This window comes from Dermacentor andersoni, chromosome 1 (genome assembly GCF_023375885.2).
Source record: "Dermacentor andersoni chromosome 1, qqDerAnde1_hic_scaffold, whole genome shotgun sequence".
Taxonomy (NCBI): domain Eukaryota; kingdom Metazoa; phylum Arthropoda; class Arachnida; order Ixodida; family Ixodidae; genus Dermacentor; species Dermacentor andersoni.
In genome coordinates, this window is record NC_092814.1 from 148,874,186 (window position 1) to 148,897,447 (window position 23,262).

The following is a 23,262-nucleotide window of genomic DNA, read 5'->3' on the forward strand; positions in this document are numbered from 1 at the left end:
CGGCGATAATTTAGATCTGAAATTTAGCGTTAAAAAACCAGGTGTTATGGTATTCAATGAAAGCAGTGAACAGACAGTGTCAATACAGGGCCAGGAAATACCTCGCGCGAAATAATATATATACCTTGGTGTACGGAGTAACGACGGCAACAGATACATGGAAACACAGGAAAAAACAATAACTGCAAAGGGGAAGAGAAATGCGGCCATAATGAATCACAGAGCACTAAAGGATGTAATATGTACGAGGTGCTCCGGGGTATGTGGAAAGGTGCAATGGTTCCAGGACTTACATTTGGAAATGCGGTTCTTTGCTTGAAGTCAGGGGTACAATCAGGGCTCGATGGCAGCCAAAGGTCAGTGGGACGCCTCGCATTGGGCGCTCACGGGAAGACAACAAATGAAGCTGTGCAGGGTGATATCGGCTGGAGAAGTTTTGAAGTCAGGGAAGCTCACAGTAAAATTTATTATGAAGAACGACTGAGGAATACGGAAAAAAGCAAATGGGCCGGGAGAGTGTTGAAGTATTTGTACAGGAAAAACATTGATTCACGGTGGAGGAAAAGAACTGTCGAGCGACTGCCGCCACCAGCTAGTATGCGACCGGTATGGTGAGCAACATGACAACAAAGAGCGTCAAGCGGGAAGCCACAGAGGTTGAGAAACCTGCTATGAGTACCTACTTAACAGGAAAAAACGAAATCTGGAAATCAACAAGATATGATAACTCAAAGGGAAGCTCTTTACTTTTCGAAGCGAGATCAGGATGCCTTAGAACACGCACTTATAAAGCGAGATACAAGGAAGAAGAAGCATGTGTTTGCTGCGGTAAAGCTAGGGAAACGATGGAACATGTTTTATGAGAATGTGAAGATATCTGCCTAGCGGTCAATTTAAGCACCTCGGGCCTCCTTAAAGCCCTTGTGCTCAGCGAGAGCAGGGGGAAAGCAAACATGTCCGCGATAGAGATTAGTAAGATGCGATGAGAGGATTGGTGGAAGAATAGTAGGGTAAGGACAAGCAACGGAGGTGTAAAAGAACAAAGTTCCCTATAGGTTTTCAGAAAGTTTGGTGAGGGAAATTTTTCCTTTTTTTATTTCTTTTTAAATTAAAGATAGGTAGGACGTTAGGCAATATAATAACAAGAGCTTGATGGCGCAGCCCAGCGCTCCGTTCCAAAGGGGGAGCTCACAGCACCCATCCATCCACTCACTTGGTCTGGACGGACTGCATTATAGGGACGACGAATTTTTGACGCAGTGTCAAAATGCTACACTCGGTCTTCGATAAGCTCGGGCGAATGCCTTTCCGAAGTGTTTTCGTGCTGTCCCCTTTCGGAGGCATTGTGCCTTTATCGAGTGCCCACCACTCGTTTGAGAGACGCCATATGGTTGTGTGTGTAGATACGATGCACTTGATTTGCTCGTCGCCACGGTGGCTCCGGCGTTGCGCTCAGACTCAGCTCGAGATCGCAGGTTCGAAACTCGGCCGCGGTGCTCTCATTGCTGCGGGGACGGAATGAAAAAACGATCGTGTACCGTGCTTTGGGTCCATGTTAAAAGAACTCCAGACAATCAAAACGAATCCCTCCGCTACGTCGACTCTCATAGCCCACTGTGCAGTTTCGTGACGTTAAGGCGCATAATTTTCAATGTTCATGATTGGTCGTGCATTAGCGTCTTCTCCCCCACATTGCAACTTGGGGATGCGCTAGTGTCGTTTCTACAGTCGCGAGTCTAACCATCGCTTCATGGCATTAAGCGGTTAGGAAGTGTGCAGCAACCCTTAAATTGTTGTAGCGCACCTTCTGTGTCTTTGTGCATGTCAATGTGACTTACCAACAAGCCCACTTTAGCCGCTCTCAGCAACGCTTAGTTGGTCCACGTGGTACAGTAACTGGTATAATTCAAACGCACATCGGCACGTTATTTCCTTTTCTCTGTACAATAAATAAACGTGTGGCTTAGTTGTTCGTGCGTGCAGCCCGATGCACGTGTGCGTAGTCGAATTGCTGTCGTGACAGCGTGCCAGACGTCTAGGAAGAACAAAAAGAAGTCAACTTATCGCACGCATTTATTATCAAACGGCTTCCTCGTAACGGCGCACCGCAGGCGTCGCTCTGTCAAGTGTGTGGAAGTAAAAGCAACGCAAAGTGGCACGCTGGGGCCAACGCGCGCGCTGGTGGGACCGGTCAGCGCGCTCCGCATGTGTGGCGTCAACGACCCCGCGACGCGGATTATGGCACGAGAGCGCGTCTGGGCGGCACCCATATAGCGACGCAAATGAACGAATAAACATGGCGTCGTCGTGCATTAAGCGACTTTGCGCTTGGTGGGGACTACCCGCGTCTGGTGCCGTGCTTTACTTTGTAAGCACTCGCCTTGCTTCGTCAGTGAGCACCGCCTAAGGTAACACGCACCGATGAGGCGACATGCCTGCTCGTTTATAGGCGGCGAAAAACCGGTGGTTTTGCTGAGAATCTCCTCTGTTGCGACGATGAAAAACTGGCCACGTAGTGTGGTTGCGCCTGTGCGCTTGCGCACATTTAGTGTGTTGGCTGCGTTCCACGACGTGTAACAATCGATGCGGCGTCTCAACTCTCTCGCTGTCAAGTGTGAGAGCGTGTGACTGCAACCGCACTTTCTCAGAGCATAGGCATGTGGATCGGTAGAGTTAAATCATACTGTGAAAGTGACCGGAGCTGCTTGGAGGAATATCAGTGAGTTCAGTGCAGTGGTGACATTTACCAGGAAGCCAGTGTCTCCATACGTGATATCCGTCGACAGAAAGCTGATCTCGTGCAGTTTAAGTCAGATTTTTGGAGGTATTCATTGACAGAAATCTCTTCTGAACCCCTAGGTGCACGTTAAAGCACCCCAGGTGGTCGAAATTTCCGGAGTCCTCCACTACGGCGTGCCTCATAATCAGAAAGTGGTTTTGGCACGTAAAACCCCATAATTTAATTTTTTTTCTGAACCCCTCAAGTGAATTATGTGAGAAAACGTCCCACGGGAATTTGCCATATGTTTAAGCTCCTAGCAGGAAAGACCTGGGGAGTGTTAATACAATCTATGCTGCAACTGTAGCGTCCTCTTTATTGGATTCCTGCGGTACAGCCTACCGGTCATGTCCAACACCTGCAGAACTAACCTGAATACAATACAGGGCATCCAAGCCCAAGCCCTCAAGATATGCCTTGGTATACCGCGCAGTGCGTCATCGACTGAAGTTATTGCAGTCGCTCAAGATTACACTATTATAACGCACATTACCACTGAAACAATGCGTGTCCACATAAGACACTTCGCCCCGACCCCTACCCACCATCTCGCAAGTCTCCCAGTAGAAAGGCCCCGCACGACATTCAGTGCAACTGTCTTCGCGCACCGTGCCTCTCTCAAGTCTGGTTACGCACCTGCGGCGAGACCTTCGATTGCTCCATGGTGTGTGAGTCGTACTCGAGTAACCTTACAATCCCAGGACTTCAGAAAAATTCGGACTTGCCAGCATCAGCACTCAAGCAACTTACTTTACTCCTCTTGTACGAGAAATACAGCGACTGCACACACGTCTATACTGATGGCTCAACTACATCAAGCAGTTCTGGTGGCGCTGTAGTTATACCAACAATGGGAATAACCCAGCTGTTCAAGACTTCCCATATCACTACGTCTACAACCGCAGAGCTCGCGGCTCTCCGCGATGCACTTCATGTGATAATTGCTGAAAGTCTTCGAAAATGTCCAGTCTTCTGCGATTCAAGGCCGGCCTTGCAATGTGTGCAGTCGTTTCCCCGACATGGAACTCACGATCACCTGATGTGCGAAGTCGTGGAAATTGTCCACCACTTGAGAGAAAAAGGCCATGATACCTTATTTCACAAGATACCAGGCCATTGCTTCATCACTGGAAATGATAACGCAGGTAAGGCAGCTCGGACGTCAAACAAAGAAGACCGCGCTGCGTCCACATTCCTCTCTCAAGGACCGACGCTGCGAGACAACTTCGCATTCTACCACGCACGTTCTCCTTAGCAGAGTGGAATACCGCACATACACGGCGCACCAGGCTGCACAGACAACCCTTCGCTGCAACTCAGACCTATAGCTCCGGCCCGACTGCACCTACGCGAAGCGTCTCTTCTGTGTCGGTTGTGATTGTTGTTGTTAGTTGCCTTCACGAAAGCTTATTCAGCACGATAATTGGAAGGGCTGACAGTACTGCATGTGATGTTTGCGGGTGCGACGAGAGCATTCACCACTTATTGTCCCACTGTTCTCAATTTCAAGCGCAAAGACAATCTTTGTCGAACGCTTAGCACTCGTCCCATGTTTTTGCTTGTCACTGTGTCATTCTTGCGCTATGTATCCCAGTTTGTATGGACCTTACTCTTGACTGGTTAACATCCCTGCCTTCCTTATCTCTATCTCTGTCTGATCAGCTGGTTCACTTCCTTCGCATATTCCACTTGTTGCATGGTCTATGCGATGAGTCACTACCAGTTGGGTGGCAAGCGCGGAAACTGTAAAACTGGTTTTATTTTTGCAGTGAGAGCGTGGAAGACAGTGTCGGATAGCTTAACGCTCTATTGGCGCCTGTTAAACTATACTTTGAAGGACCGCCTGCTGTTTGTCGCCTGCTGATTGCCGTCGCCTTCTGCGGAACGATTTGGAGATGTTTTAGCTCGCCTCCGTGAAATTTACTTGGTGTCAGTTCATAGAAGGCGAAGAAACCCTGTGTAGCCTTTCGCTGCAACCGTAGCTACAGTATGCGGAAATTTCTCTTGGCTGCGTAAACATTCGACGCGCATCATCAGCCGCGGTGTGTGTGTGTGTGGTGAACTATTTCGTGTCGGTTTTTATTCAACGAAGAACAGCGGCGTCTCTGAATTTCCAGCGTGAATTAGGAAATTTTCTCACTAACCTATCGCTTGGTGTAAGAAACCATAGACCCATAAAACCCACAAGAACATAAGTGTGCTCGTGTACGGCCAGCCTAATGCAACCCCGTAACATCTAAGCGCCAATCGTTATAGAATATTTGCGTCGGCCACCGGCATTTCAAGTCTTGCATCCGCCTGAGCGCGCGCACCCGTCGTGGCGTCGTCAGTTGCACTTCGCTCCTCGAAGAGGAGGCAGGACGTATGTCGAGTGAGCTCCTGTACAATTTGCAATGTGGTGAAGGCGGTTTAAATCATGGATCGAGGACGTGAGAGTGGCGAGGTGATGTTAATCTTACCGCTAAATCTCCACTTATTATTTTTTTTTACATCGGTGTAAATAAATATTCGGGTTAGTGTGTTTCAGGAAAAACGAGCCCATGTCGCAGAAAAAGCATGTGAAGGTGACATGAAAGGACGGAGGTTTTGACCCATACTGTGCATATATGTTCAGGTACAGGTTCAGGAGCAAAAATAACTTGGAAAGGCGGGCGGTTGGAGTGAGCGCTAATATAGTTCCCCCTACCTTCCTTACCCCCTCCTCTCTTCCCTCTTTTCTTTTTTTTCGTTGGTCTTTCTGCAGCTCTAGGAGAAAACCGCTAATTGAGGTCGCTTTCGTCTTCGCGTTAATCACGCGCTGCGGCCAGCGCACGGTCCGCGGCGGCGCTAAACGTGGGAGCGAATGCCGAAGACGAGCCGCGTGACACCGAAGGTGGGCTGCGGTCGGCTCGCACTGTTCTCGCATAGCGGGGCGAGACCTAATGATAACGAGCCCAAAATAGGGTCGTGGCTTTGGGCCGGGCCGCCGAGGCTTCTCGCGTTGACCTTGAAGCGAACCACTGCGTGTCGGCGGCGCTGCAGGTTGGCCGCGCGTTGTTGCCGCTTTTGTCTTCGTGCGATCTGGGCCGCGGTGGATGCGCGTCGGGTCGACCCCGCAACGGCGCCCCTCCCGGTTCGCTACGCGTAACAGAGGGAGGCCCGGGCGCGCGCCGTGTCGGAGAGGGGGCGACACACGCCGCCGGCCTCGGCGGTGCTCGACCCCGGCGGCGCGCTCTTTAATTGGACCGCGTCGTGCGCGTGTCTTTTTTGTGCGTGTAATGATTGTCGTCGAGAGTACATATGATGACGATAGAGAAAGGCCGGGGAAGGGGTGCTGGAGGGGGGGGGGGGGGGGGGGGCGTCGTTCACTCGGCATTCGTCGAAAGGAAAAACGAAACCAGTTTGGGCGAAAGCGTATGCATGTCATTTTCAGGGTCACGTATCTTCCTCGAGGGCGCACGCCGACGGCCCGTCCTGCATGCTGGCCCGAACCCCTGTGCGCCGGGACGCCCGTCTTTATAGCACCGCGTTTCTCGCCACGCGTGATGTGCGACTTCACGCTTCGCGCGCACGTGCCACGCCTGGGTATCGCGCTGTCTTCGCCGCGTGCGTCGGAAACACCTTGTTGCGTTCTGCGTTTTTTTTTTTAAAGGCGACCGCCTGCATGACAGTGAGCGGTCGCTTTACGCGGACATACTTTAAAGCCATGTTCTCTCTCTTCCTTCTATGGCTGCCCTGCGCTGAAAGGCGCGCTATCAAGTGACTCTCACCTCTCAGGTCTTCTTTGCTCCAAGTTAAAAACAAAGTCGAGTGACGGGCTGCCTTTTTCGATTACGTCACCGCCAAATTAAAGAAAGGCTATATAGATTAGAAGTGCAAGAATTTATATTTGCGAAGTACACAAACGACAATTAAGCATAATTTAAAACTTACTCGATCCAGACGTCAAAGTAAAATTAGGTGTTTTAACTGTTCTTCGCCGTACATGGGTCACTTAATAGTACAGAAGCACGGAAGTGGCCACGGAGGCTTACACCATGACTGTTCTCATGCGCCGCGCGCTTATGCGCATTTCACCTTCACTGAAGAGTCGGGACGCCGGGTTCAGAAGTTCGATTGGGAATGCGGTCCCTAGTGTTGCGTGCACTACGAGTCGAGATTTTTGCACGATTTCATGCAGACTCGCGTGCTTTTGTGTGAAAGTCATACCCTAGCTATAGCGAGAATTCCAATACATATTTGTATTAGTCCGATAATTTTTTTTGTGTTCATGTATATGGTTATTGGGACTAACTGAATGAGTAATGCCGTGAAACATCAAAATAGTTAATAACAGTAGAATTACAATTTGAGTCCTCTTGAAAATATATTTGTAGTTTGCTATGATGCAGCGGAGAGCAGCGTTTATATTTTTCGTTAAGTTGGAAATCTGCCATGGATATTTCTCTGTCTTGAACCACTGGCACTACTTGGTCCCCAAAATTTTGCTTGCTATATGTAGTATACACCAGAACACCGTGAATTCAAAGCGCGCCGCCATATTGATGAGCGCCGGTCGCGCCATCTATCCCAAGCGCCGCGAAGTAGCAGGCCTGGGCTGCCACGCCGGGAGATGCGACCCGGCACGACAGCGAAACTTGGGCTTTTTAGCTGGGCGGAAGGCATGTTTCGCGTTTTTTCTAGCCAGTCATTTTCGCTGTCTCGATTCAATCAAACTTCAAGACCTCATGCAAGTCCGCAATGGCCACACTGAGTGATGTGCAGACTGCAGAAGCGAATACATCGGGTAACCACGTAAGCACGTAACCTGTGAAGGATTTTACAGCACTGTGTTGGTGCCACATTTTATTAAAGCACGCAGAACATTGTCCTCTGCACTTTCAGTTTGGTCTTGTTTGTCATGGTCACTACTGCTTTGGCCGCGTTTGGCAACCAACTGGCGAGGTCGTTTGACTGCCTGATTAGCAGATGCCTGCCCTTCACCACCTGCAAATTGAAAACAATATATATGTTATAGTAAGAAGGGCTGTAGTTCTTTCCCATGCCATCACTGTTGCGAAGACATAAAGTCCTCTCAAAATGAAATAGAAAATGCACCAGGCCAATTGTATCGTGCAACCCCTTAAGAGTACAACATTAAGAACAGAAGCCTACAGTACTCGAACAAGCAGCATGTGATGCTAAACCTGCACTCATTGGAAAATGAGGAACTACAGTAGTTTTAATGTTCAACTACATGTGCAGTCAAAGCCCATATAACAGGGCGAGCATGACGGATGCAGGTTTTGTACAGTTGCACAAACCATGACAGGGCACATAAAATTACCATCCCTACTTAAAGCTGCATCATCAGGGAAGCCTTTGGTACAAGACAACAACCGCACCTGCATTCCAAAAAATTAGCCCCACCAACTGCAGCTACCTGGTATCAGACCTGTTTCGCTTGTGCGAGGCCATATCGGATTGTTAGCGCTCCCTTAGAAAACAGTAAAAGAAACTGGTGAGAACGAGAAAAATTTTGTTACAAAATACAACAATAATTAAGCACCTTATTTTCCTCGCCTTATGAACGGAAAAATTTTGCGCTTTGCCCTGCATAACAGCCCGCACGCAGTTTAGAGCTCAGGATGCTCAAATGAATTCGTTACGAATGACACCTGCAACACCAGCTCGTAAAGACTGCAGGCGCGCTGCAAGAACGCCTTCGGCGACGAGCAGTCGTTTACGTTTTTGTCGACGCATGCTACGTGACGAGCAGACTTCGTTTTACTTTCATTAGCAATTACGCTCACCAGCAGGGCAACATACTATCGTTTACAACTTGTCGTTCACGCTTAATGGTCATGCCGTGCAGCAGCTGCAAGTATCGCTAACCGCAAACTCAACTGTTCCGCTTAACCGTCGGGAGCTCTGCCTGAATGAAAACACGAAAAGGCTTGCCTTCTTGTTATAGCCAAGGCGAAGCACCGGCGCGGGATTCTGCTCTGTGGGCTTGTCCAGAAAGTGCTCGGAGCAAACCTGCGTGTTACACATTACGTTCGTAGGGCGCAAAGTTGAACGTGGCACCAAAATATACACAGATCGAATACTCACTCGTGCATTTTCACTGGGTTGGTAGTTCTTCCTATTCACTGCAGCTATCCACCGGTGGCGCAGCTTGTCATTCTTCGTTGCGGTTGGAAATCGGTGCAGGCTGAAAACACCGCACCGGCACGATTCCCTACGTGTATTGTGCTCTTCGCAAACAGCGCTAAGCAACCTGCTCCTTTTCCGCTGGTTATTTTGGCATCCAAACACGACGCAACGATGCCCAGATGACTTCTTGTACTTTGGATTCGCGTGAACGGGCACATTTCCGCACTTTGGAGTCCTAGAGCTAGCGTTAGCCATGTCTGCTGGTCGCCGGCGAACACGCTTTGGCAGCCCAGAACAAAATGGCGCTGGTCGACCGGGCAATCCGGGTGCGAGAGTATGCGTTCGATTAGCCTGGGTGCGAGGCTAGCGTGTTCTGGTCTATATAGCATGTGATATATCGGACATGTCAAACGACGGATGAGTCGTTGAAGTGAATTGCCGTTGTGTGTTCATGCATTTGAGTATAAGCTTCTCAAATTGAGCCTCAAACATTTGTTGGACAAATAGGCGCCAATGGATCCACTTCGTAATCTCAATGTTTTTATTTGACTGGGGTATTTGTTGCCAACAAGCAAATGCAGTAGAACCCCGTTAAACGCAACCTCAAGGGACTGGATAAGTATGTTCCGGTTAGCAGGAGTTCCGTTTACCGAGGAAGGTGTGCAGAGAGGAACAGCGCTATGTGTCGTACACCCTTCTTAACACTGTTCGACAAGGGGCCCTGCAACACCTTCCGAACATACTAAAAAAGCGTTACCGATCTGTTGGCGAAGCTCCTGTGAACGTGTGAGCCAAATATTGCACTGCATGCAGCAGAGAATTTACAATCTCGTGTCAAAAGCAGTGAACAGATGCTTTCCTCGCATCCGCAATGCCGTCGCCGAAAGCTGATCGAAAGCACTCGGCCGACCAACGCCGCTGGCTGATTTCGTGATTGCGAGAACGTTCTCACTAATGCATAGATGCTGATTTTGAGCGAAAAAAAAGAAATACATGTCTGCGATCTCGAAAAGACGGAAAAAGTCATTTCATCCTTGCATCAATTTTTTGTTTGGCCGGGGCTTTGCCCTGCTGGCTTCTCCGCTGTGTAGCTTCCAGCGCGCTAGCGCAGACGAAAAGAGAGAAAAGGCCGCGTTTCGGTGTGATAACGCGACTTATAGTTAAAGGATTCGAAAAAAATCTTGCGGCGTGAAATTCGTGGGACGACGTACTTTAATTGTGAGGCGATTCTATGATTAGTTAGAAGTGTTGCGGGGCCCCTTTAAGCATAAATATTCGAATGTAGCAGCTACTTTCAGCTAGTGTGGCCCATGGTTTGGGAGTGGTCGACGGCTTCTGTATTAGCTAGTCTTCGCTGGTTTCGGTTTTGAGAAAGCGTCGGTGACGTATCAAAACAAAAACACAGCACTTGCTGTTCCAGTCAGTTGTTGGTCGAATAACACGCGGTCATGCAGGCAGTGTTGCCAACTTCTGCGAGCGTGTCGTTCAAATGAGACAAAGAAGTCGCTGAACTTTTCTCCAAAATATCTAAAGTTGTCGCTAAAGATGTCGAGTGAATTTTATTTGTTATAGGCGTTTCTGGAGCACTATAGTATCGGAGAACATGTCGTAACGTATCTACCGAAATGTTTCACGTTAGAAGGGTGGCGCATTAGGCTATTTGGTTTTTCGTAGTGATTAGTGGTGTAGCGCGAAACAAGACAAGTTTGTGCTGTCATGTTTCGCGCTATCACGTTAGTGTAGTATCCGTGCCGGCGAGGAACAGTGAATTTATCCGCAGCGCCGGTGCAGCGAACTTTTACTTTACTAGTGTTTTTTTTTTAAAGGCAAATTATAATGACAGCATGAACTCCCACGTTACCTTCAAATTTTGAGGATTACAAATCCAGCGCGGTTTAGAAGTGCACGGGTTAACCGACTTTCCTAGCGCAAACACGCACTTGGTTCAGGTTATGCCTGCATTTGTTTTTTTCAGCACTCGTGAAAGGAGAACTGAATTATGCGGAACGACCTTGGTCGTGTTCCTAACACACCAATGATAATTACGTGATCTTGAGACAGGTCAACTTCTACGTACGTTGTCGTCCCTTGATTCACCTGAAAACTTCGCTCGGTATTGTTTTGTCCGAAAGCTGCGAGAAATGGAAGCGGTGCGTTCAGATTTGCGTGAGCCAGCCGCTCTACTATGTACACCTTCTGCTACAGCTGATCTGTCCTAGTATTCACCTGCTGCGTTCTAAATCTCACCTAAAAATTAATGCAATATGCTTTGGTAATTTAATTTACTGCTACGCTTACGAACGTCCACTAACCGAGCGCATCCTTAGTAATACCGCAGTACCCGCAGCGTTAAGACCTAATGGGTTTTATGAAGAATGGTCGCACCAGTGGGCAGCGTCCGAATTTCGAGTTGCAGTTTTCGAGGTTGCCGCGCACGTCCACCAAATGAAATGGGGATTTATTAACTCTCGTCCAAGGGATCGAAAGAGGCTCTGTACGAACAGCCGTAGCTCTTAGCATCAGCAACACGAGCTCGGGTCTCGCGCTGAATGGATGGCAGTGCTCACAGTACTGCATGCATATTCTCCACAACAAACAAACAAATAAAGAAATTTCGTGAACGGTGAAGCCATGTTGTCCTCGGCATAACGACTCGCACCGTACGGCCTCTGTGAGAGCAGACCAAGGGGAGAGATTGAGACAATAAGCATTTATTTGGCAAAACAAGTAGGAAAATTTCCTCGATGAGTGGGGCCCTCAGTCCAGCGCTCCATTGGCATGCGCGACTTCGCGAGCCCGCTGGATCATCCGTTGCTGTTCCTGCGGGCTTGTGCTGAGCAGTGCAGACTCCCAAGAGGAAAGGCTATACGGTCGGGTATAGGAGGATCACCCGAAGGGTTAGGGCATTCCCATGTGGAGTGGTACCCCGTGGGTTTGGCCCCACAGTGGGGACAATAGGAAGGGTATAGGGTGGGATGAAAGATATGTAGCATGTGGAGACAAGGAAAGGAATTAGTATGCAGTTGCCGCCAGATAGCGGCATCTGTCCTATTAAGCGAAGGATGAGGAGGGGGATAGTTATGGCGGCTTTGTCGGTAGTACTCGAGCGTCGCGGTGTACTGTAGGGGCTCTGGCGGTGCGTCGTCTGGGTTGGACAGCTCTTCCGATGGTGCCCGGCCAGTCAGACCTCGGGCTGCCGCATTAACGCGTTCAATACCATGGAGAGAGGCGTGTCCAGGAGTCCAGACGATACGCACCTAGGAGGTTATATTATATAACCTCCAAGGAGCAGACCACCATTGTTTCATCGTGGTCACGGAGTGCACGTGCTGTACAGCCAAATAAAGCATGTTCTAGACAGTCATTTTCGTAGCCACATTTTAAACTTCGAACTGTTAAATGTCGCCAATTGTTCTGTCACGTCGCTATAAGCAGTCACCGAACGCGAAATATAAAATTTTGTTGCTAAACAGGCCAAGAATTCGCTAAATCAACGACAAAATTGCTAAAAATGGCCACACTGCATGCTGAGGGAGCCCAAATATACATAGGAATGGCGCTACGGTAATGGTGCGCTGCATTTGGTCGTCCGTATTTTGGTCGTCGATGAGGGGCGAGGGGGGGTGCCGCGAAACTGTCTGCCTGCTTTGAAAATCTATTAAAATTTTAGCCTGCTTGACTCACTGCCATCGCTCGCATTTAAGGATGGTTTTCTGGATAGAAGACAAGTGTCGCAAAAAATATATATTTGAGATCCTGCCTATTTCTGAGAAAAGTTCGTTTAGGGCTTGCTTCTGTACCTGATCCCCTTTACAGAGAGTTACGAAAATTTTTGTTTTGATGAACGATATTTTTGTTTAATTTTTGCATTACCCAATAACAAAACCAACCAATTTAGAGGCTGTTGTTCCGTTTAAGCGGCGATTCCGTTTAAGCGATTTTCGTATAAAAAGATTGTGTATGCAATTCGCTCTCCGAGGAATTTTCGCTAGTGTAGTTCTCAATGTTGAACACATGCGCGAAACGATGGATAAGCATCATGGGGAGAAATGTAATGCGACCATGGTCATTCCGCCCTACCTTTTTCACTTGCTAAACCTTTTTTTTTTTTTTTTTTTGAGGGTGGGAGGGAGCAACGGGGGGGGGGGGGGGGTCATTTATATCGGAGCTGTTTTATTGCGATCGTTGCTTCCGATGATCGAGCATTCCTTTCATTCCTTGCTGTGGCAAACGTGCTGTTCGTTTCGCTGTCCCTATCTGGCGGCCTTTTGCAAAATGCATGACCTGCAACGGCGGCGCGCGGTGCTCCTGCGCTGTTTGGATCTCGTTTTGGTGTGGCCTAATCCGCCCCTTGTGGCGCCGTTCACCACAGGCCGAAATCCAGTCGAAATCAAGCGGAGAATCGCGCGCTGGCATGATCCCTCGAGCCAGCGGCCTTGGCACGCTCGCGATCTCTGCTGCGGCAACGTGCAGGCAGTGGAGGTGCGCGAAAATCCGTGAAGAGCGCTCTGCCCCGCAGCTACACCAGCGACACCCATCTGGGCACGCATCGGGCGCGTCCCGCTTGCGATACATGACAGCGCCCTGCACGGCTCTATGTTTAAAAAAAAAAAAAAGAACTTGCGCACGCCTGTACTGCGACGCTTGAAACGCCTTAGCAACGAGCTAAGCTTCGTCGATGGGTCGACTTCCGAGCGCTCCGGCAGCGCTGTGTACAAAGATCGTGTAAGGCGACAATTATGAAAGTAAACGTGATCCAACAGCCTGATTATTGTTACTAGAGGCTGTTGTAACAATTTTCTTTTTCGCAGTAAACTTTTTGCACAATTATGTTAGAGTGCTGCTAAACCGCTTCGGAATTACTAGATGAAGATGCCAAAGGGAATGGGAAAAAATGGCATCTACCTGCACAAACAAGCGGGTCACATATTTTAATGGAAGAATCAAAGAATATATACTGGAGCATTCACCTTCTGTTTGTGTGGAAAAAAGGGAGAAGGCAGACAAAAAATGTGGTTGAAGGAAGAAATGTGCTGTGTGAAGCCGATGATGAAGGAATAATCAAACAGCTGGAAAACTGAACAAGCAAAATATCATTGAAATAGCAGCAAACCAAACAAGGCCGAACGAATATGTCCGCCCCCCCCCCCCCCCCCCCGCCTTCCCTCCAAAAAATGGAGGGGGTGGGGGAGGACGCAGGGTCGACCAGTCGTCAACATATAGATTTAAAACAATGTTTAATCCAAACATGTCTAAAGAAGTCGGGAAGCTACAATGTTAACAATCTAAAGAAGCGCTAGGTTAAAAATAAAACAATATAAAACGGAACACTCGCAGATAACCAACCATTGAGAAAGTTAATGTCCTCATCACATGGTAAAAACAGGACTTGCAGATGTACTTGTAATGGGATTCACTTATATAAAAAAAGCTTTACATGATTTTGGTACACAAATTCTGGGAGGCAATCACAATGTTTGCAATGTTCTGAGAGATATTCAGAAGGGTTATTGTTAAAGGGATGCTGAAGTGGACTAATAATTTAAGCTGTATCTGCTGCACATTCTTTTCATGCCGCCCTTCATGTGATGTTATCTGTCCCACTGCTCACATTGGCACCTATTGGCTGTTCTCAAACCTGTCTGGCCTTGTTTCACGGCCATGGTACTCAATGCCACAACCACTGACTGCGTAACGTTCGCCACTGCCAGGTTACTTTTGTGTCTCACAGACACGCATTTGCTTGATAAACAGTCTGCTTTCAAGTTATTTGCCTCATTTTTTCTTAATGCTGTTTTTGCAATGCGCCATTGTGCTGAGGTGTTCTTTTAATCGAGGAATGAGGCACAAGGATGCTGAATACTAAGATTTTGGCATGCTGTGTGTTCCTATTTGCAGGGCTACGACAAACAAGAAGCTTCGTGAGACAGTTGCTCTGGAGCTGAGCTTTCTCAACTCAAACCTCCAGTTGCTCAAGGAGCAGCTGGCTGAGCTCAACAGCTCTGTGCAGATCTACCAGAGTGAAAAGTACGTAGGGTGGCCTCCCCCCCCCCTTTTTTTTTTGTATGAAGAGCTGATTAGAGAGTTTGTGTATGGGGCATTGATCATATATAAGTTGGTCATAGTGCTGGAACATTGGTAGCATAAAATAGAAAAGAAGCGAAAGAAATACTGTAAGTTGCCATCGTTTCCTTTGTCTTGTGTGTTTCTCCAGTTTTGTGCTGCCTTGTACTAGGAACTCACACAAGTTTTACTGTTGATATAATCAGCTGTTTGTTAAATATGTGTTACAGTTTAGGCGCACAGATATCCTAGGCATTCTAGAAGACTTGTTCAGAAACATAAAACATGTCATTCTCTTACATTTGTTGCCACCACGTAAGCCACGCTTGTAGGGGACTTGTTCCATGTCTGACAGAACATGCAACAAGCATGTTAGGGTATTCATACTTCCAATGGAGGCTCATCACCATCTTTCATCACTCTTTTTAAAGCGACAGCGTTAAAGCACTCGTGTCTCGCAGAAAATCCGGCGTCGGTAGTGGCGACGTTGTCCGTGGAAAAAAAAAAACAATGCTTCCCGATCCGCGCAGGCCCTCCACGTGGCGCATAGGCGTTACTGTAATTGAATTTCTCAAAGTAAAATGCGTCAGAAAATTCGTAAAGTACAACTTACACACAACCTCCAGACATGATAGCGTCGGATTGTAATTTGAATATAAGAGAAAACATAATTCTGTTACACAAAAACTCAAACACAAACCCCTTTTCCAGCTGCCATTTGAGGTCTGTCTTCGTAGGAGCGGTGCGCACCGCTCGGTTCCTTGCAACACCATCCAAATGACGCTCGCTTCTGCGCATCTGCTGCAGCGGCAGCGCCCGCCGCACCGGGAGGGGGGGCGGGGTGGTGATAGCCAGAAAGCTCGCCTTCGTGCATAGCGTTCACCGCCAGCATTTCCAGGAAAACATTATGGTGACATAAGCTGCAGTTGCCGGGAAGTGTGAGAAGCAATCGGGGGTCTTTGAATGCTATCGCATTCCACTCTTTAAGGCAAAGCTTAAGCGTCATCCAATTTTCTTGTCCCCTTTCTTTTTCCCTTGTGTAGAATGCTTAGCAGCCAGAGCATACTAGCTCAGGCCGACCTCTTTGCATTCCCTATATATATATATATATATACACACACACACACACCGTGAATGGCGCTGGCTAACTCTCCCAGGATTAATCTTGTAGTACACGTACAAAAGCACATAATAAAGTGGGCGGGAGGCTGGCCGCCGCAGTAGCGTAATACAGATGTGTGTTTGGCTTCCACCTGTGACAAGTTATCATTTCGCCCACTTTTATTTCCCTCTATCTTTTTATTTCTGCATCTCAGTTAAGCAGAACAATAACTTCCTCAGGCTTTCTTTGGCTTCATTGTCTGTTTCTTCATGTGGCTGTAACTAACAGAAAATTTAGCCCCTTGAATCCCCTTATACTTCTTGCTCATGATAATCTGCGTGTTGCATGTTACGTTGTGTTGCTACCATTTTCTACATCTGTACAAGTTGAACTTTCTTATTTCTCTGATCAATGTTATGCAAAATAATTACAGGGAATTGATTCATTGCTTTCTGTAAAGCTCTGCCATTTATGGTTTTGCATTGTACTAACTGATATTGCAAATATTGGTATTCTTGGAGCAACATAAAGACATTCTGTGAGCTGAAACTGAATTAGCAGCTGCGACTTTGATACTCATCCTAAAGGAGTGCAAACAGACACAGAAAACCTAGACACAACAAGCACTTGTTGTGTCTAGGTGTTCTGTGTCTGTCTGTTTACATTCCTTTACTATGAATGTATACCAACTCGGCCAGCTCTCCACTCTCTTACTTTGATACTACTGCAGTGAAATTCTGTGTATTTTTTCTTTTCTTTTTCTGAAGACTGAAGCTTGAAAGCAGCAATAGGATAAATGAAAATAAAGTACTTATTTGTCAGCGCCAAGTTTCCTTCAGCAATTCTACCATTTAATAAAAAGGCAATTGTTCTTGTGTTCACTGAAAATAACAATCAAGTGGTTATATTGCATTGAACATTTTCATATGCACAGTCAGTTCACTGCATGGAATAAAGTTTTGACATAATCTAGAAGACTGTCATCAGCCATAATAAAACCTGAACATTCGCTTATTGTGCTTGTTACCTCTGCAGCCAGTCGCAGGTGGTACCGATGATCCCCCTAGGCCTCAAGGAGACCAAAGACATAGACTTCAAAGAGCCTTTCAAGGCAAGTGTTTATTTCTTACCTCTAATGGGCACTGAGCTTGACACTTGGTCCTAATTTGCTGTCAGGATCAAGTGAAGCTTTCTCTAGCTTCATTGTCTGTTTGCATCATATGGTTGTAACTTACAAAAAATGGGGCTCCTTAGTTTGCCTTATTCTTCTCACATATTGCATAGCAAGGGCCTCGACTTTGGCAGCCTGATATGGCAAGGTAGCGTATGAAAGTTTATTCTTCGGTTACCTGCTCCCAAGCTCATGTACTATGTGATACGTGAAGTTTAAAGGATGTTCCACATCTGCCTCAATGGCTGTGAGTGGCGTCATGGTTAACACCCCCAGGGCTACTATTGTACACATATAAACAGCTGCCGTAATAGCTTAATAGTAAACCATCGCACGGATATTGCAGATGTGGTTTCATCTATCACCTACGGCAAGTTGTCTTTGTGCCCACTTTTATTTCCCCTTTTCTTATTATACATTTCAAGTGAAAATAACAATTTATGCTTTCTCTGACTTTATTGCTTTTTTTTTCGTATGGTTGTAACTAACAAAAAAAAAAGTCGCCGTTTCGCCTGAAAGGTGAGTCATCGATTGCGATAGCAAATTCGTAGACAGCTATACGAAGTAAGAATAGTAGTTTTATTGGCCTTATAAACTTGGAAACATTCGCTCACTAACTGAATTAACAAGCATGGTGTCAGCGCGCACCAGCAAACATGAACACAACACACACGGTGAGCACGGACACTGTCAAAACGCTGGTGTGAGCAAGCGCGGCAGCAGCAGCGAGCGAGGTGACCTTTGTGTTGTCTATCGCTTCAACGGAATAGCGGCGAGAACACAGCGCGCACAAACGTATGAGCCGGCTGCAGATCCCTATCAAGACACGGCACGCGTGCGCGGTCGTGCAACGTATGCACTGGTTGGCAGATTCGAAGCCCCCCCCCCCCCCCCCCCCCCCACCGGTCCATCCCGTGCCACCTCCCCGCTTTCCTACCTGTCGCGCGCGAGGTTGAGCCGCGATGGTCAGTTCCCCTTGCGCCCGGTCGCGAAATACGCAGTTGGTGCCGGAGCCTAACGCCTCCATCCCTCGCTCTCTCCCATATCCCTCCCCCTCCCCTCACGACGTTTCGTGCGAAGACGGCGCGTTTGCTCTCGGCTTTCTCCCTTCGTGCGCGCCATATTGAGACGCGATCGTTGGCTTCCCTTGCGTGCTTTCACTCGCACATACAATATACGACGCGTGGCGACGGTGTTATCGCCCTTGGACTTTATACGGAACATGACGGCGGCAAAATGCGCCAGGAGTGGACCCGTATGATTGTTATCGCAATAAAAAGTTAGTAATGTTTCACTTCGCGAACGCGGGTGACGCGCAAGCGTGTGGATGCTATAGCGCACACGAAGCTATCGGACCTCGGTGCGTCTAGACGCCTAGACTACCCGCGTCGCAGATCGTATCTAAGACGGCTCGCGCGGCCGCGCCATACGCATCAGCCGCCGGAGTAGAACGCCTCCTTGTAAACATATGCTTACTAGCTAAATTAACAAGCATAGTGTCATCACGCACAGGCAAAGATGAACACATCACACTCGATGACCGCGGACGCTCGCTGTCAAAACGTTGGCGCGAGGAATCGCGGTAGCATCAGCCAGCGAAATCACCTTTGTGCTGTCAATCACTTCAACGCAAACTGAGCGGCGAGAACGCAGCGCATGCAAAGCTATGAGCTGTCGGACTACCTAGACTGTGCTCCCAAGGCAGATCGCTTTCGAGATAAAGCCCGCGCGACCGTAGTACAACGCTTTCCTCCTTCCCCGGTGCCATGCGCGCGACTGAAGACGGCGCGCTTCGTCCCCCCATTCCTCCCTTAGAGCCGCCATCGACGGCTCACCGTCGCACGCTTTCTTACGCGCGCGAGGATGATGTTATCACGAGACGAAGCCGGCACGTCCGTATCACAGACAAAACCTGTAGCAACTGCCAGAGGAGGTCAACCAAACTCGTCTGCGCCTACCTTCCTCTTCCGCGGCGCTTCGCTTCGCTTCTCCTTTCCCACTAGGCTCAACGTAACCTAGACTTCCCTCTAGGTGGTGTTGCTTTGCCGCGAATTCAGCGCGCTCCTTTGTGCTTCCCCCATCGCGCGATTATCTTCCCCTCCAGGCGCTTTCCTCCTCCACTTCCTTCGCGGCTTCCAACAAACATTCGCTGATTGCGCTAGCTGGCCATTTACGCTTGCGCATAAAATAGAACCCCATGGTGCACAATAAAATGATACTTTGGCGCTCGGAATCTCCATGTAAAACGCGCAGAAAGCAACAATTTCTATGAATAATTTTTCTGGGGTATTTTAGCTGGTGTTCAGGACCAGGGCAATGTTCTATTCATATTTCACTACGATAGCCTTCACCCTCTGTCATTGGTTCTAGTATCAGTATACCACCACTTATAACTATAGAAGCGCAGGCCACGTGCACAGGTGCTGTTGCCACACTCTTTCCCCCTCTCATTATTAATCAAACAGGATTCGAAACAAATAAGGCGCATGAAGGCCAACTTGCTACACTTACTGCACTTTCTTATCTGGTGTTTGTCTTACAACGCCAAATTTATGTGTTTCTATTTGTACCGAAGGTATTAAACTTATTTTTGGAAGTTAGGTCGGCCCGGTATTGCACAGTCTCCGGGATCTGCCCACACATTCTGGTCCATGCGCCGTGATATGGATGTAAACCAGCCAGGGTACCCCCCTGGTACCCCCACATGCAATGCACCCATCGTGGCCCCTCCAGCGCTTTGACTGAATTGCTCGTGTGCGCACCTTGCACGCCGTGCAACAATGCGGTCCGTGATGCGCTGCTGGCAGCGCAAGTGGGGGCACTGTCGATGCACTATTCGCCTCGCAAGCTTTGCTGTTCCACCCTCCTCGGGACAAATGTTCCGACCATCATCTCGTCAAATTGGCATGTTCATCCCGCCAGCGTCCATTCATCGGGTCTCTTGCTCGTTACGTAACACCCAGTGCCGCCCACCTGACCTCCGAGGCTGTCACTCGATGCCCTTCACGCTGACTAGTTGGACTGACGACAGACTCTTTTTGAAACGCGGTTTCACTGGCTCGCCTTGTTGCCGTTCTGTCTGGGTGAGGGGCCTTGTAGTGCCCACCGACGCTGCAATGCGGGGATGCTATGGTCAGCGCTCTCAGCCAGCACCTTGGTGCCAGCTGCTAAAAGAAGAGAAAAATAAAGCTAGGTGGCGCATGCTCGAAGCGCAAGCTTGCCACACGCCGTGTTGTTCTGGAAGCCTGCTACGCTGGTCACCGCCTTCACCCTTTTGCCAAAATAAATGTTGGGGTAATGGCACGGCTTGTGTGCCACTGTCACGACATCCTACAATTGTTTTTTTTTTTCATACGGTGATGCTTCTCTTACCGAATGCCTCATATGAGGCCTGTAAGAAATTGATAAATAATTAAAAACAAACAGTAATAATTGTTTTATCTTATGTAAGACCAGTACTACATTTATGACAGAATTTACCAAGTATACCAACATTCTATCAACAAATGTGTCATGGTGGTAGAACTATGTCTATACTCATATTTGTAATACCTGCATGCTTGTGGTCAGATCTGTGTATTACACATGAAATGATGTTGCAAAGGTGATTTTATATCTTGCCCATTTCCTGACAGGACTTCATTATGGAACACTACAGCGAAGATAGTTCTGTGTATGACAGCGCCATTCAAGAATTTATGGATGTTCGGCAGGTAAGTGAGCTGTGATTTTTTTTTCTTTTGCACTGGTAAAACTTCGTGCTTTGCTTACTGTGTGTGCTCGTACATCTTGACTTAAGCTAATGGACATTGCTGATAAGCTGATAATTGTCTGTGTTGCCTATTAACAGGATATATTATGAAATTTTTCACTTTATTATTAGCTGTACACTGCTAGTTCAGTTGGTGCAGCACTGTATGAACAATATACCTTGCACCTGTAAGCATAATGAGCTGCTACTGAGAGCTGGATGCTACCTGCTCATCCAGTATATGTTAATATGAAAATATGTTATTTAAAACAAATAATATATAATATGGGGGTAGTGGAGAATTCCGCACTGACTTTTAAAGCTGATGTTCTCAAAGAAGTGGTTCTAAAGCCAACTTCAGTATTGGTGTTTCTTCTTTATAAATGTATTTCATAAATCAGTGATATTAAATGGACACCAAAGGCAAATATTAAGTCAAGCTAAAGTGATAGATTAGTGCTCAGGAATCTCTAAGGGGTCAATATTAACGCGAATAGAGCGTTAATAGTCGAGAAATTGAGGTAAATGCAGGACATGATTAGAGACTCCCCCGGGACATTCAAGTACTGGCCCGATGACGAAAGCACTCCTCAGTTAAATTCTATCGCTATAGTACGCAACCACTGGTTGCAAAAAACATAATTGCATTGTATTATAAAAAGAAATAAACTACTACTTGTCCAGTTCTATTTGATGTTTAGACAAAAGAACTCAATAAAATTGCCCTTGACAATGACGCGGGCGGTCGAAAGGTTTAGTTTTCACTCGACTCTGCACCGCCGACGCTTTCGCGTTTCAGTACTTTCCTGATCTCGTAGTGCTGCAGGGGCTTTGCTGCCTCGCAAAACTTGCACAAACTGCAAGTATCAGAGAATTCACCTTCCATGTCATGTCGCGGGATGCCCGAACGGTCCACGCCACTTGACCAAAAAGCAGCTGCAGCGGCGAATCCGCCGCTCTGTCTTGGCTCGGTGCCGCCGTCTGTCGAGCGCCGTTTTACTCGCCGACGGCAGCGAAGGGCGGTGATGGCGTATGCAACGTCACCACTCCCCCTGTTGGGCGGCGGGAGATTTGAATTGCAAAAAAAAGGTGTCCGGACCCTTCAGATGTAATTTTCTTCGTAAACTAAGTCTTTTCTTGGCACGAAACAAGCGTTGCGAGGTTTCTGGAATGGTATTTAAACAGTCCACGCCGACTTAGTATTAGCCTTTAGTGTCGCTTTAAGAGGAAGCTTTAGCTTGGGGCTAACTCTGATGCCACCTATTCAGATCCATGTAAAACGCAGAAATGATTTTATCAGACAAGCCCTGGACTAACTTTAATGAAATTTGTTGCATTCGACAAAGAAAGTTAAGTTCTACTGACTATAGGAAGCAGAATTTTGATATAGGGCGTGGAACATTTTGCAAAAATTGATGAATATTGGCAAGCTGTAAAAAAAAAACACAAAGTTTACAAATCCGCAACTCTGCACCAAGAACAGATATCGCAGTTCTGTAAACTGCATTGGTTTGAGCATCTGCAGTGCACAAATTGCATATATGAATTTACAGCTTATGTGAATTTGTTGCAATAGTCTTACTCTCTTATTAATGGTATACTTCAGAGCGGTCTATATCAATTTTGTCTGCTTTTCATGTATCATTAGATGGAGTTTATAGAATTGGGATGTTATTTTTCATTGCTGAGTTACAGTTACAAACCACATTTTTGTTTCTTGAAATTCTGCAATTTTCACATTTATTATTAAAAAATTTACTGCCTCAATAAAAAGTCTACTTCCTGCAGTCACTAGATTTTAACTTTTCCTCTTAAATTTAACAAGCCTAATCAAATTGGGTGCTTTGGTTGCCGAGAAAAATGATCTCTCCGTTCCCATGCACCCAAGTAGGAGTGCCCGTGCTAAAGTTGCCTCTTAAGGATGAAAGTAGATCTTAAGACACTGTTAGGATTTACCTAAGTGAAAAAGTAATCATACCAGTAACCCAGCTGAGCAGAGTGACTTTCTGCTCCCTGGATTTTCATTGACAGAAAATATGCGCAGCTGTGAGCAGAACTGAGAGGTTCTGCCTCTTCGTCTTTCATGACTTATTTCTCTTGTGCGTGAATTGACAGTTCTACTGTTGCTGTTGCTCATTTTTGAGCATATTAGTTTGTTCACAAAATTACACCACAAACAACTGCACAATGGGCATCATTAATACATCATTACATCCATTGTATTGCATAGTGAGGCTCCACCTACTGCAGCAGTTCACACACAGTTTTATTGATGTCAATGC

The 23,262-nt window shown here is 47.3% G+C and overlaps 1 protein-coding gene across 4 annotated transcripts in view; it reads left to right on the forward strand.

The window, feature by feature from the left end:
- Window positions 1–23,262, forward strand: part of Rhp (GTP-Rho-binding protein rhophilin) — a 197,150-nt gene that overhangs the window by 148,811 nt on the left and 25,077 nt on the right. For all 4 annotated transcript variants that reach the window (XM_050192344.2, XM_050192346.3, XM_050192347.2 and 1 more), the window contains exons 3-5: window positions 14,792–14,920; window positions 17,094–17,169; window positions 20,865–20,942. In XM_050192344.2, the coding sequence (XP_050048301.1) occupies window positions 14,792–14,920; window positions 17,094–17,169; window positions 20,865–20,942 (283 nt within the window). The remainder of the gene's footprint in view (window positions 1–14,791; window positions 14,921–17,093; window positions 17,170–20,864; window positions 20,943–23,262) is intronic.